Raw genomic sequence first — 12,435 nt, 5'->3', positions numbered from 1 at the left:
TTTCGCCTAGTTTACGAGGCGAGCTTTTGACGCACATGGCATTTGTTTATATTTGTAGCGCTTTCCAGGCCAGCGCACTGGAAGCGTCGCCGTCGCGAGTTTCGGCGCATGTAAAAATAGCATTGCATATTTTTAGGCCGCCACGAAATTAAACGAAGACCAAACTAAAAAAAAGTTCGCTGCTTTTTGAGTTTTGAGTTACTAAATTTGGAATACGGTGGATGAGGAATGGAGGTAGTATTTAGTTTGTTGTTGAAATGTATATTAGTTTTATAATTAACGAGAAAATGATAGCGAAAAAGGAAACAATAATTCAATGATGCCGTCGGCGCATGTAAAAATAGCATTGCATATTTTTAGGCCGTCACGAAATTAAACGAAGACCAAACTAAAAATGGAAGTTCGTTGCTATTTGAGTTTTGAGTTACTAATTTTGGAATACGGTGGATGAGAAATTGAGGTAGAATTTGGTTTTTTTTGCTTTTCAATGTATTTTTATTAAAGTTAAAAAAATGTTAGCGAAAATTAAGCGAGATTCGGCGCATGTAAAAATAACATAGCATACTTTTAGGTTGTCAGGAAATTAAACGAAGACCAAATTAAAAAAAAAATGTTTCGTTGACTTTGGAATTTGTTTTACAAATTTTGGAATACGCTGAATGTAGAGTGGAATATATTAGCCACATATGTTAGATATCAAAATATTTTAGCGAAAATTGAAACAAAAATTCAATTATGCAATGATTATGAAAATAAGTTTCTTTTTCAAACTTTCAGTTATTAATTTTAGTATTCATTGTGAGCAAGGGTAGGAGTTTCCATTGAGTTGACAGTATATGTAAGTGCGTATTATTTTCATTATAACAAAAATAAAGCAAAAAAACGTCAACGTACAAATTTATTGAAGTTCGCTTCTATATGTTTCTATATGTTTCTATCTATTAATTTACTATTTCTTTCATATTATTGACATTGATTAGGAATGTTGTGGCAAGTTGAATTTAGTTTACAGGGTATTGTAGGTATTTTAGTTTCATAAATTAAACAAAAATGGTAGCGAAAATAGGTAAAAAAATAAACTAAAAAGAATAACTAATTTTCCATGTTTGCCTCCGCGCCATTGTGGCCAATATTCAATGCCATTTCAGCCTGTGAGTGCCGCAACGGATACAGATGATCCATATAATCGATGAATGGACGCACGCCGTCTGGATTCTTCATATACTTGGCCAAACCTAGGATGATATAACGATAGATCTGATGATCGCGATAAGCGGCATTCGGACGTCGCTTTTGCGGCGGTCTAAATGGGAATTGTTTGATAAAACAGAAGCGATTAATCAGGCGCTCTAAATTCCAAATTTTATTAGGAATTTAAAGCATTTTAAATATGTGTTTCTCACATTAATTTCGGATGTTTTTACTCACCTCTGCTGAGCGCGCTGAATGATGCGTCGACGCTGAACAATTTCATTTCTGCGACAGCTTTCGCAGTAGGCAAAATAGCCACAAATTGAGATGACAATGACGGCAATGGTGTAAATTAACCAGCTCCAGCGAAGGAAGCTGAAAAGACAATAATAATCGGTTAAATAATTGGCTAAGATATTCAACTCTCTTACGTGATAAATGTGACATTCAATTCCTTCCAGATTTGCGAGACATTTTCATGCTGGTCTTTCTTTGCCTCGTTTTTCCAGAAGGCAAACGAGAACATTGTTCTTGGATGTTTAGTTATTGATTTTGTCGAATTAAAATTTGCCTACAACTAATGTTTGTTTGAAGCTTAGTTTAAATATGTTGAATGATGTTAGAGAGCCAAGGCAATGCCAGCTGAGAGTGTAGAAAACGTGTCGAAGAATGCTAAGCATCTCATTTGGTGTCATCTGCTAATTATAGACTTGCATTAGCTTATCCTTAACAAACGAGGAAGTCACATCCAACACAGCTCTCTTAATAAGGCGACAAGGTCAGCGATCAGTGATCAACGATCAAGACTTCGATCGAATAGTTTCGAATCGTTGCTGGAGATTCGCTTTTGTCGTGCGCTTCCGTCAAGCTTGGAGGAGTTGTTAGAACATCAGCATCAACATCAGGGGAGGCAGGTGGGCGGCTGGAAATTTGTCTGGGAAAGCGTGATCAAATAAATTATTGCCAATGTGCTACAGCTGCCAGTGTCAAAAGATCTTTTCAGCACATACGTTTGACAATTTGCCAGCTTGCTTGACAACATGCGCTAAAATTTATAGCCATGTCTTTGCCAACAGGATCGGGTAGAGGGGAACTAAAAGGGGGAACGGAGCGATATGACATTGCATATTGCTCCAAATTGGTCATTGGTCGAACCCAACCCACCGAAACTCTGGCATGACAGCGCAATGCGAAATTTACAAAAGCCCAACAAAATTGCACTCACGAGTGTCTCCAGCCATTGATTCTGCTGACACATCGCAAAACACAGACTCCAATTGAAGTTCTAGTTTTATATCTTTGCTTTTCTATCTAATATATTTTTTTGATTTTAATTTTCGAGAGAATGCGCTGAGCTTTGCATATTTTGGGAAAAAGAATTCTATTACTCATCAGCAAATTACTTGAGCAGAACATTTCGAGTTCTCGGAAGCATTAAAGAACACTTTTATGCATTCGCCTCAATTACTTAATAACTGTCAGAGTTGATAAAACAAAAAAAGAGATTAACACAAAGCGACAGTTGACCCCATGAACTCTCTTTGTGTTGTAAAACTTCTTGTTAATAGATGTGAATTGTATGTATTAAATATCCATAAAAGAATTGTGCTCAATATTGAAAAACTTTTTAAAAATAATATGAAATTCAGCTTAAGAAAATCATAAGATATAAAATTCTAAAATCGGAATACATTTTAATTTTTCGGAGTCCCAATTATATGCAATATACAATTCATCTATATATGTTTCACTATAAATATTTTATGAATTATTACACACTGCAATGAGTCTCTTTTGAGATAAATAAGCTCTGGAGAGCTTAAAATATTTAGTGCGGGTTGTTAATCAGCAATTAAACTGAAATTACTATGACAAAATTTAGAGTATTTTTTTTTTTGATTAATCATTTTTTTGATGCATTTTCAAAAGTAAAAAGCAATACGTAACTTTCTATAATTAAGAAATTTAAGAAAATTATATATGTAGTTCGAATATATTAAATTAAAATATTTAAGATAATAACTTAATTATATTAGAAAATTTTTATAATGTTGTTGTTGTGTTTTGTTGTTGTTATTGTAGTTGGGGTGCCAAAATGTCAAACTGTCGGAGGATTGCGGCATGTTTTGCGCATAGTTATACCCGCTACCCAAAGGGTAGAAGGGTATTATAACTTTGTCCCGGCAGGAAATGTATGTAACAGGTAGAAGGAGGCATCTCCGACCCTATAAAGTATATATATTCTTGATCAGCGTCAACAGCCGAGACGATATAGCCATGTCCGTCTGTCCGTCTGTCCGTCCGTCCGTCCGTCCGTATGAACACTTAGATCTCAGAGACTATAAGAGATAGAGCTATAATTTTTTTTTCGACAGCATTTGTTATGTTTGCACGCAGATCAAGTTTGTTTCAAATTTTTGCCACGCCCACTTCCGCCCCCGCAAATCAAAAAAATCGAATAACAAGTGTAATTTTAAAGCTAGAGCTACGAATTTTGGTATATACAATAACTACTGTAATAGTTATGATTCCTGAAAATTTGGTTGCGATCAGATAAAAATTGTGGAAGTTATTAAGGAAATACTTTTGTATGGTAAAAACGCCTACTTACTAGGGGTCTGAGTTGCTTTGGCCGACAATCTGGCACATTGCGGCGTTTATGGTATATTTTGAATGGTGTACTATATCGATATACCAAATATACCATTTGGTATATTTTTAGTATTTTTTTTAGTATTTTCGGTATATTTTGAAAATGATACCGCAATATTTTGCCTTTATTAAAAATGGGTAGCGGGTATCTCACAGTCGAGCACACTCGACTGTAACTTTCTTACTTGTTTTGTATTATTAATGTATCCCTCTTTACATTATTTTATTGCACATTTAAATAAGTTTATTTAACGTTTTAGATCTGGAGTATTTTGTATATTTCTTCTGGTTTATTAGTTCTTGATCACATAACTTAATTAGTAATAAAATTTGTATGTCCCTATGGAATACATTTCAAATAATTGGCTATAGATTAAACAAAAAAATTTTCATGAAAAAGAAAAAACTACAAATATTCATGCAGTATTTAAAAGTATTAATTAAAATAATTTGAATGAATTTAAAATGTTGTCTTATGTAGTTATGTAGTTTTTTTTCAAATTTTACAATAATATACAAAAAATCAAAATGTATTGTGAAATCAATAAAATTTTCAGAAAAAGAAAACATTACATAATTTTATGTAGTATTGGAAGTGTCCACTTTACTTAATACTAATACTTACTAATACTAATACTTAAAAAATGTACATAATAACATTGAAATACTAATTTATATACTTAAAATTTTAAATATATACTTCAACTAATACTAATACCGAAAAATATACCATAATATTAAAATACTCATTTATATACTAAAAACTTAGAATACAATTTAGAGTTCAACAAATACTAATACCGAAAAATATACCATAATATTTTGATACTCATTTATTTACTAAAACGAGAAATAAAGTTAAGAGCTCAACTAATACTAATATAGAAAGAAACAAACCTTATATTTAATTACTCAATTATATAATTACTATTACTTAAAAAATATACCATATGATTTACTCTGTTCTTCACACCTCATAGACTCTGCTATCATTTATTGCTTTCACAAATCTCTTCTTTGGGCATTCCCCATTATCACTTCTTGATGTTTACAGGGTGCTTAAAGATCTTTAAGATTATTTGTGTAGTGTTTCTTTTTTCACAGATTCCGTTCGATTGCCACTTAAGACTCGTCGCTTTTTGGTCAGTCTCGGTCAGCTGCTTCCTCTGCTGCTTCTTCGTCTGCTATTGATGTTCAATTTGTGTAAAGAGCGGGAGAGAGAGATGCTGAAGTGATATTGCCATCAGCTCATCAAATGGCTGTCAAATTAACTAAACACACGTAATGAAGCGACCCACACGAAATGCAAATGAATTGTTATCAGTTAATTGTTTGAGCGAGTTTCTCTCTCTCTTTCTTTCACTGTTTGTAAGCTGGGCTTTTCTCTCATTCTTTTGTGTGTGGCAGCCTCTGCACGATGCTATCGGCTTTTATGCTTTATTTGATTGCATCTGCCGCGTGGGTGTTCGAATTGGAGTCGCCACTCAACAAGTGGCAGCTAATAGCCCAATAAAAGAAATATTGAACTGTAGTTTAAATTGTTGCTGCACCTTTTGTTGAGTGCTGTTAACGAAAAGCTGCCAAATGTCTTGGCACATCATGAGAGATTTATGAGCTGTTCACTCCGCAGTCCGGACTGTCGGCAACCAGTTTGTGCAAACAGCAAACGCAAATCCTTTTGACATGTGCGCCATTCCAGAGAAGAAGCAGGAGATTCACCCGGAGAGGGAAGGGGAGGCTAGAAGAGAGGGGAACAGGTAGCGCTTATGGTGACAGCATCCAGCATCCACAATTGGGCAAGGGCACGCAAACAAGTTCTTTTGCGGTGGCACATCGCTGTGAAAGATCAGCCAAGAGTCGAGACGAGCCGAGCCCATTGGCCTGCCTAGCCAAGCGCAAATATTTAACTTAACAACTCGCCAGCAAAATGCAGAAACCAGGGCCATAAAAAGCATAAACCGCAGCAACTTGCCTCAAGCGATGTGCCTTGCGGGGGCGCAGCGTCAAACACACACACAACAGAGACACACAAAAAACAGCTGCAACGTCAGCAACAACCTCAGAGGTCTTTGGTTGCAGTTGCAATGCTCCCCCGATCAATGGCCAACGTTGAAGGCAACAACAATATTGTCTGTCCACTTCCCAGTTCGCTTCGAACAAAGAAAGCGAACTTGTTCTACGAACGCCAGCGAACAGCAAACAAACGAAGCTGAAAGAAAAAAAAAAACACAACCGATCGCAACACGATCATCTGGACTGGACTTGGACTTTCGGTTTCTGTTTCGGTTGCGGTTGCGTCGCAACGCGTCGTTTATTTCGGCTTTGCTTTTAGTTCGTCTCGGGACTTCTAAGCGATCAGTTGGTTTAGCTCCGCCGTGGCCAAAAGAAATTCAATTTTATTGTGGTCTAGATCAAATATCACACAATATACACGTCGTATACGTGATCAGTGATCGGTGTTTTGAATTGCAATAATAATCAAGTATTATTTTTGGCATACGGAAGCAGCTTTAATCTCCTTCTTTCACGGAATGTTTATAAATATATAAAGTAAATGAAGATCAGCATTTTGCCGCTTATCTGTTTAATGTCAGCGTGAAGAATTTATTACCAATTTATTGTTTTGTGATTGCAATAATTTGACATAATTATTGATGCATTTTTGATTTATTTACGAAACGGCACATTTATAAATACTACATCTAAAAATCGGACAATCCTCCAGCCTTGAGAGAGCTTGACCAACAACAACAACAACAACAACGCGTAAGTAAAATGCTATGTTAATGCTAATTATAATTAACTGTAAGTAATTATTTATGTTATGTATTGAGCGTATGCCAACTGACATGCAATACTTCCTAGTGTGTGTCGCCTGAATACACCCGTTTGCTCAATGAGTACATTCATCTTGCTCAAAAACGCATATGAAACATACACACAACGGTGGACAACGCATTTGCATGTGCTAATCTTGTTATGAGTTAGCCTTCGAATACGCTGCACTTTTCGGGTCAGTTAGCTGGCATAATCGCTACGTTAGGTGCTAATGTGAAGAATCTTTTTGAATGACTTTGCTCTTTTGTTTTTCTGATTATTATTGTGTTGCGAATGTGAAAATTTGTTCAACAATTTATGAAAGCCGATAAATCTTTGGTTTAATTTGTTATTATCAAATATTATGGCAACTTGATCTAGCTTGAAAAGTAGATTGCCAATCTTGATCAAAGAGTTTTTTGAACATAAAACAAAAAAGTCTAGAAATAAAATTTTTAGATTGAGAAAAAACCCTTCTTTGCTTAATTTTGAGATTTTTACTTTCTTAAATCAAGATTAAAATCTTGAATTTCAAGCTTGGGCAATCTAGATTTTTTGTATATTTTTTTGTTTAGATTTTTGATGTTCATTTAAGAATAAACCTTCTTGGTTCAATGTTGACTTCTAATATTAATTCAAGATTTTATTCTTGATTTTAGCCTATGTATAAAATAATACTTTATTTTAAATTTCCTTCATTAATCGCCAAATAAACTTAGTCTTTCAAGTTGCAAAAAAACACTTATGTTTTGTTTACATATATTAATTTGTCATAAAGCAAATGCCAACGTCCTGTGTGTCTGCATTTAAAAAATACCTCGGTTCTCATTATAAATTCCCTCAATGCTTGATCACATTCATTTATCGTCAAATGTATGAACAATTTGTCTAAATTGATTTGTCATATAAAAAAAATTATGCCTACTTTAATTCTTATTATATTTAAATAATACTTCTTTGAAATTGAAATAGATTTGAATTGTTGTAAGATACTTATTTTGATCGTGAACTATGGACTTATATTTTAACTAAAGTCTATTTATATTGATGTTTCAGTAAAAATTTAGACAGACTTAGAACTTTGGCTTAAAAGTCAATAATAACGGTCTAAATATGTAATTTTAATGTTATACTAAACTACTCTCAAATCAAAAACAAATGAATGATTAAAAAAATGATTTCATTTATTTTAATTAATATTTTTGAAGGTATAGGCATATATTTAGGTACTCAAAAATTCAAAAATTAATAATTAAAAATTTCTTTAGAATGTTTTACTAAATTAAAATGGGATAACATATAATATAAAATTGTGTTAGAACATTTTAATATATTTCTTCAGTTCTTCTTGAAAACATTTTTCATGTAAAACTTGAGCTATAAAATCGAAATTCATTGTAGTCTGTGCCATTTTTAATTATTGCAGTGTCATCGTATTGTTAATGACGTGTAAGGAAATGATTAAGTGTGACATATTCAATCCAATCTAATAATGTGTAAAAAATGCATAAATCCTACATTTTTGTTTACCATATGCAGATAGAATTCAAACATTGTCACGATCGTTGTAAATCGATCGTGCCTAATTTTTAGAATCGCAAATTGAAGCAACAATAAAAAAGTTATTATTATTATGATTTGCGCAAATTACAAAACTTTACGAGTGCATGTGTGGGATGTGTGTGTTGAGTGTGTGTGTATTGTCAGAGTGTGTATGTGTGTGTGTGTGTATGTAGATGCCCATGGTAAATAATGCTCTGGGTTAAGGCGCATGTTATGTTCGCCTGAGCCATAATTCTCAATATTTCTTGTGTTGTTTTTTTCAGTTTTTCTTGTTTTCTTGTTGAGTTTTTTTTTTGCTTGCTGCTGCTCAGTTTTTGTTTTTGTTGTGTTTCTCTGTTTTTCTAATTAACCAAAGTCATTTGCATGAATAACGCAGCTAACGGTAAAATGGGGGTTTATGTCTTTTGTCTGTAACAGAGTCTGACCCAGAGAGTCAGACAAAGACTCCGTCCACAACGGAGTCGCAGTTGCAGTTGCAGTTGCAGTCTGTGACTTCAACTCGAATTCGAACTCGGACTGCAAACTGTAATGGGCAATGCGTGGGCGTGGTGTACTCAACGCCCCTTTTACAGCTGCAATGCAATTAGCAAAAAGACTTGGACAAGGCAGCGTCTACAAAATACTTGGAGCAACATGGTAGCTAAACTTTGCTGAGGATACTTTCGATTTGTGGTAAAGTGTATAAGCTAGAAGCTAGAGATCGCAGTGTCGAAGGGTCGCTGAATTAAATTTCAAGAATTTAAGAACATTTTGAGGTATTACAAATAACATAAAAAAGATGTTCAATACTTATACTAAAAGACAATTTGATAATATTAAAACTACCGCTGTTATCTAAACTAAAAAAGAATTGAATAGAAAAATTAGAAAAGTCAAAAAATATCGAACAATAAATTACCAATCAGAATTTCTTTAAAGTAACGACAACGTTTCTTATAGGTAACATTGGTCCCGAAAAGGTTGAAATAAAATGTACTATGTACAACATCGCAGATAAAGAAAATGAAAAGAAAATGAATATTAACTTAATCCTTTAGGGGCTTTTTTTAATATGGGTAATTTTCTAGCGGAATTTGTGACTATTTACAGTGAAGAAAACATAAAGTGATAAAGACTTAAAAAAAGTAAAGGTTTCTCTTGATTATTATTTAAAGTAAAGATTGATTTTAGAAACTTTTTCTCTTTTGCGATACTATATGTATATAAATTCGTTCATTTCTTGGATTGCGATCAAATTATCAAATTTGATTTTAAAATAGAAAAATAATTCCAAAATCATTATTAGCTCTAATTGAAGTACCAATCAAGAGCTATAAGATTCATCTTTACTAAATGTTTTGGTATATTTTTTTCACTTAAAATTTTCGCCAGAGAATTATCAATATATTTTTTATTCTTAACCGATTTTGAGAATTTGATTTAAATTTAATTGGCTTGAGAAAATTATAGACAAATTTACATTTAGTGCATATTTACAAAAATAATTATCAAGCTTAAAGAACTCACATAAAAATATACTGCCAAATTTCGGCAAATTATTTAGTCGACTTCCTCTTTTATCTCCTCCAAAAATATTTACCCACATTTTAAGTGTTCAATGAAGCAATACTTTTTATGGCACATTTTTATTTTACAACATTTTTGCCACTTACTGCACTACAATATTAAATTAGTTTGCCAACAAATATTTTATTTTATGACAGCATTCAATAAGTGTATTAAAACTTCGTCAGTCGCTTTTTCTGGCCTTTTTTACACCTTTTTTGCGACTTCTTTTTTTTTGCTCTTTGCAATTGTTATTCAACTGGACTTTTGAAGTTGAACTTGTTGAGTTTGAGTTGATGTCGAGTTGTTATGTGTTTTTTTTTTCTTTTCTCATTTTTAATGTTGCTTATTTATTGGCTGTTGTTGTTGTGTTTTGTTGTTGTTATTGTAGTTGGGGTGCCAAAATGTCAAACTGTCGGAGGATTGCGGCATGTTTTGCGCATAGTTTTCTTTTGACTTTGAGAAAACACAAGGCGCAAGACTTGAAAAACATTCCTTTAATTGGACTGAGAAAGTAAAGTGTAAACAAAATATCAGGCCCCCTTTTTTTTCATTTGCTCTTCCTAAAAATGCCAGTTTGTTGATCTTGCAGAAAAAGCAATAAAAAATGTAATTCAACATATGCATAGCAAAGAAATTAAATAAATAAAATAAAATATACAAAAGTCGGACGTTAACGAACTACGAATGCTCAATGAATTTGCATAAAATGAATTGAGAAACAAAATTGAATAACGTAAAAATATATGTGTTCAATTTAAATAGTTGAAAAATTAATGGATTAATTTAAAATATTAATGTGCTCAATTTAAATAGCTAAAAATTAATATAACTATGTAAAAATAATGAATAAAAATAAATGAATATGTATATCATTTAAATTTCAATATCTATAAAAATAAATGGAATTGAATAAATGAATCGAATTTTTCAAAAATATTTGTATTTAATTAAAATACCTGAAAATTAATGGAATTCTTGAAAAATATGTGTCAAATTAAAAAAATAAATGGAATTCTTAAAAAAAATATTTGTATGACATTAAAATACCTAAAAACATGATTCAAATTATCATTGGAGTGTTGCAAATGTACAAAGTTGAAATTTGTGAAGTCACATTAAAATTATTATGTATTTGTCTAGATTTAATTGCCATACATTTCTTCTCATTTCATTAAAATAATACTTCAGTACTTAAATCTTAGAATCGTCTTATTGATTTCTTAAATAAAATTAAATAATATTTCGAAGGTTTATTTTTAATTTCTTGATTCCTAAGAAATTTAAAATAAACCTTCGAAATATTATTTAATTTTTTGAAATTTTATTATATATAATATGACATGTAATTATGTCAACTCCATTTTGTATATTATTTAATAAATACTTTTACACTTCATTTTTCTTCTTTCTTCTCACATTAAAATACCTTAAAAACATATTTGGAATTATTTAAAAATTTATGAGTTCAATTAAAATACCAAAAATAAATGAAATACTTTAAAAATATATATGTTAAATTTATACAGCTAAACAAATTGTTGGCAATGAAATTAACGTATTAACTTTGTAATTGGCACAAATTTCCGACCCTTCATTCCCCTCCCCCTTGAATGGAATGTGAACGTGAGAAAGCTGACAAAATGCTGTCAGAAGACCAGAGCAACAACAACAGCAACAACGGCAACAAGAGCAACAAAGTTGAGTAATATGCAGTCAGACCATAAGGCACATATTTGATGATCTGTCAGATAAGATATAGCACAACAATTCCTGACGATCCGCTGCTGTTTTTCGTGCTTTTTTTGTTTTTGTGTTTTTTCTTTTTGGACGGGTTATTGAACTCACCGCTAAACAACAAATAAAAACAACAATAACAAATTGAGTTCAATTTGCTATCGAGAAACGCAGCAAGAATTTTCCTGGCCATACGCTGGGTGGTCAGCGAAGCTCACAAAAAAAAAACGTGGCTGATAGGTGAGTGAATGAATTGTAATGATGGAACCATTTGAAGAGATCTAAAACATTTAACAGTTCATCTCCGATGAAGCGTTGAAGTTTTGGAAATTTCCGAGCATACCAAAAGAATTCCCAATTCCCAATTTGTTGTGCGTAAATTGCCAAACAAATTTGTTGTAGTCACTTCGCGTTGTTGTTGCTGTTGTTGTTGCTTTTGTTGGTTGTTGGCAGGCGGCGTTAAGCTCTTAGTTTATCTCTTTATAAGAACTTGAGGCGCGCCGTGTTGCCAGCATGTTAAAAGAGTTTCTGTTGTTGCTGCGATTACACAAAACATAAATAAAAACGCAGCTGTTTGAATTGCACAAAAAGCACACACACACAAAAAATAACGAAAAAATTAAAAGAGGCAAAAGACTTGACTGAGGGAAAGGCAACCAAGCATTTAATTAACATTTAAATGGACACGCTGAGGAGCTGTTACTTTAAATTACGGCAACCAAACGATGAAAAATACCAACAAACACCAACACAAATGCATATGTATTCTTATCTGTGTGTGTGTGTGTGTTTAAACAGGTTAAGCACTCGCTAAAAAAAAAAATCTCTGCTTAAATGTCTAATATAATGCCCACAATAATTAAGCAATTGCCATAAGTTGTGCAGCATTTTTTTAGTCATTCCTTTTGCTCCTCCTCTGCCTCCTCCTCC

General features: G+C 32.6%; 2 protein-coding genes across 3 annotated transcripts in view; one reads left to right on the top strand and one right to left on the bottom strand.

Moving 5' to 3' along the window:
• Positions 1-912: 912 nt before the first annotated feature.
• LOC117568812 (uncharacterized) lies at positions 913-1,814 on the bottom strand. Of its 2 annotated transcripts, none has more exons than XM_034249673.2 (3): positions 1,623-1,812; positions 1,429-1,566; positions 913-1,303 (listed from the first exon to the last, which is right to left on the bottom strand). In XM_034249673.2, exons 1-3 carry the CDS (start codon positions 1,715-1,717, stop codon positions 1,093-1,095), a joined length of 444 nt encoding a protein of 147 aa, XP_034105564.1. In that variant the 5' UTR covers positions 1,718-1,812; the 3' UTR covers positions 913-1,092. The 2 variants fall into 2 exon arrangements, with proteins under 2 accessions (XP_034105564.1, XP_034105567.1); XM_034249676.2 differs by lacking the exon at positions 913-1,303 and adding an exon at positions 1,322-1,349 and having other exon boundaries at positions 1,623-1,814.
• A 4,393-nt stretch (positions 1,815-6,207) lies between these two features.
• LOC117570932 (uncharacterized) overlaps positions 6,208-12,435 on the top strand; it is a 28,914-nt gene continuing 22,686 nt past the window's right edge. The window contains exon 1 of the mRNA XM_034252860.2: positions 6,208-6,609. The gene's annotated coding sequence lies outside the window, so the exon portion shown is untranslated. The remainder of the gene's footprint in view (positions 6,610-12,435) is intronic.

This window comes from Drosophila albomicans, chromosome 3 (assembly GCF_009650485.2).
Source record: "Drosophila albomicans strain 15112-1751.03 chromosome 3, ASM965048v2, whole genome shotgun sequence".
In the NCBI taxonomy this organism is placed as follows: Eukaryota; Metazoa; Arthropoda; class Insecta; order Diptera; family Drosophilidae; genus Drosophila; species Drosophila albomicans.
This window is presented reverse-complemented; position numbering and strand designations above follow the sequence as displayed.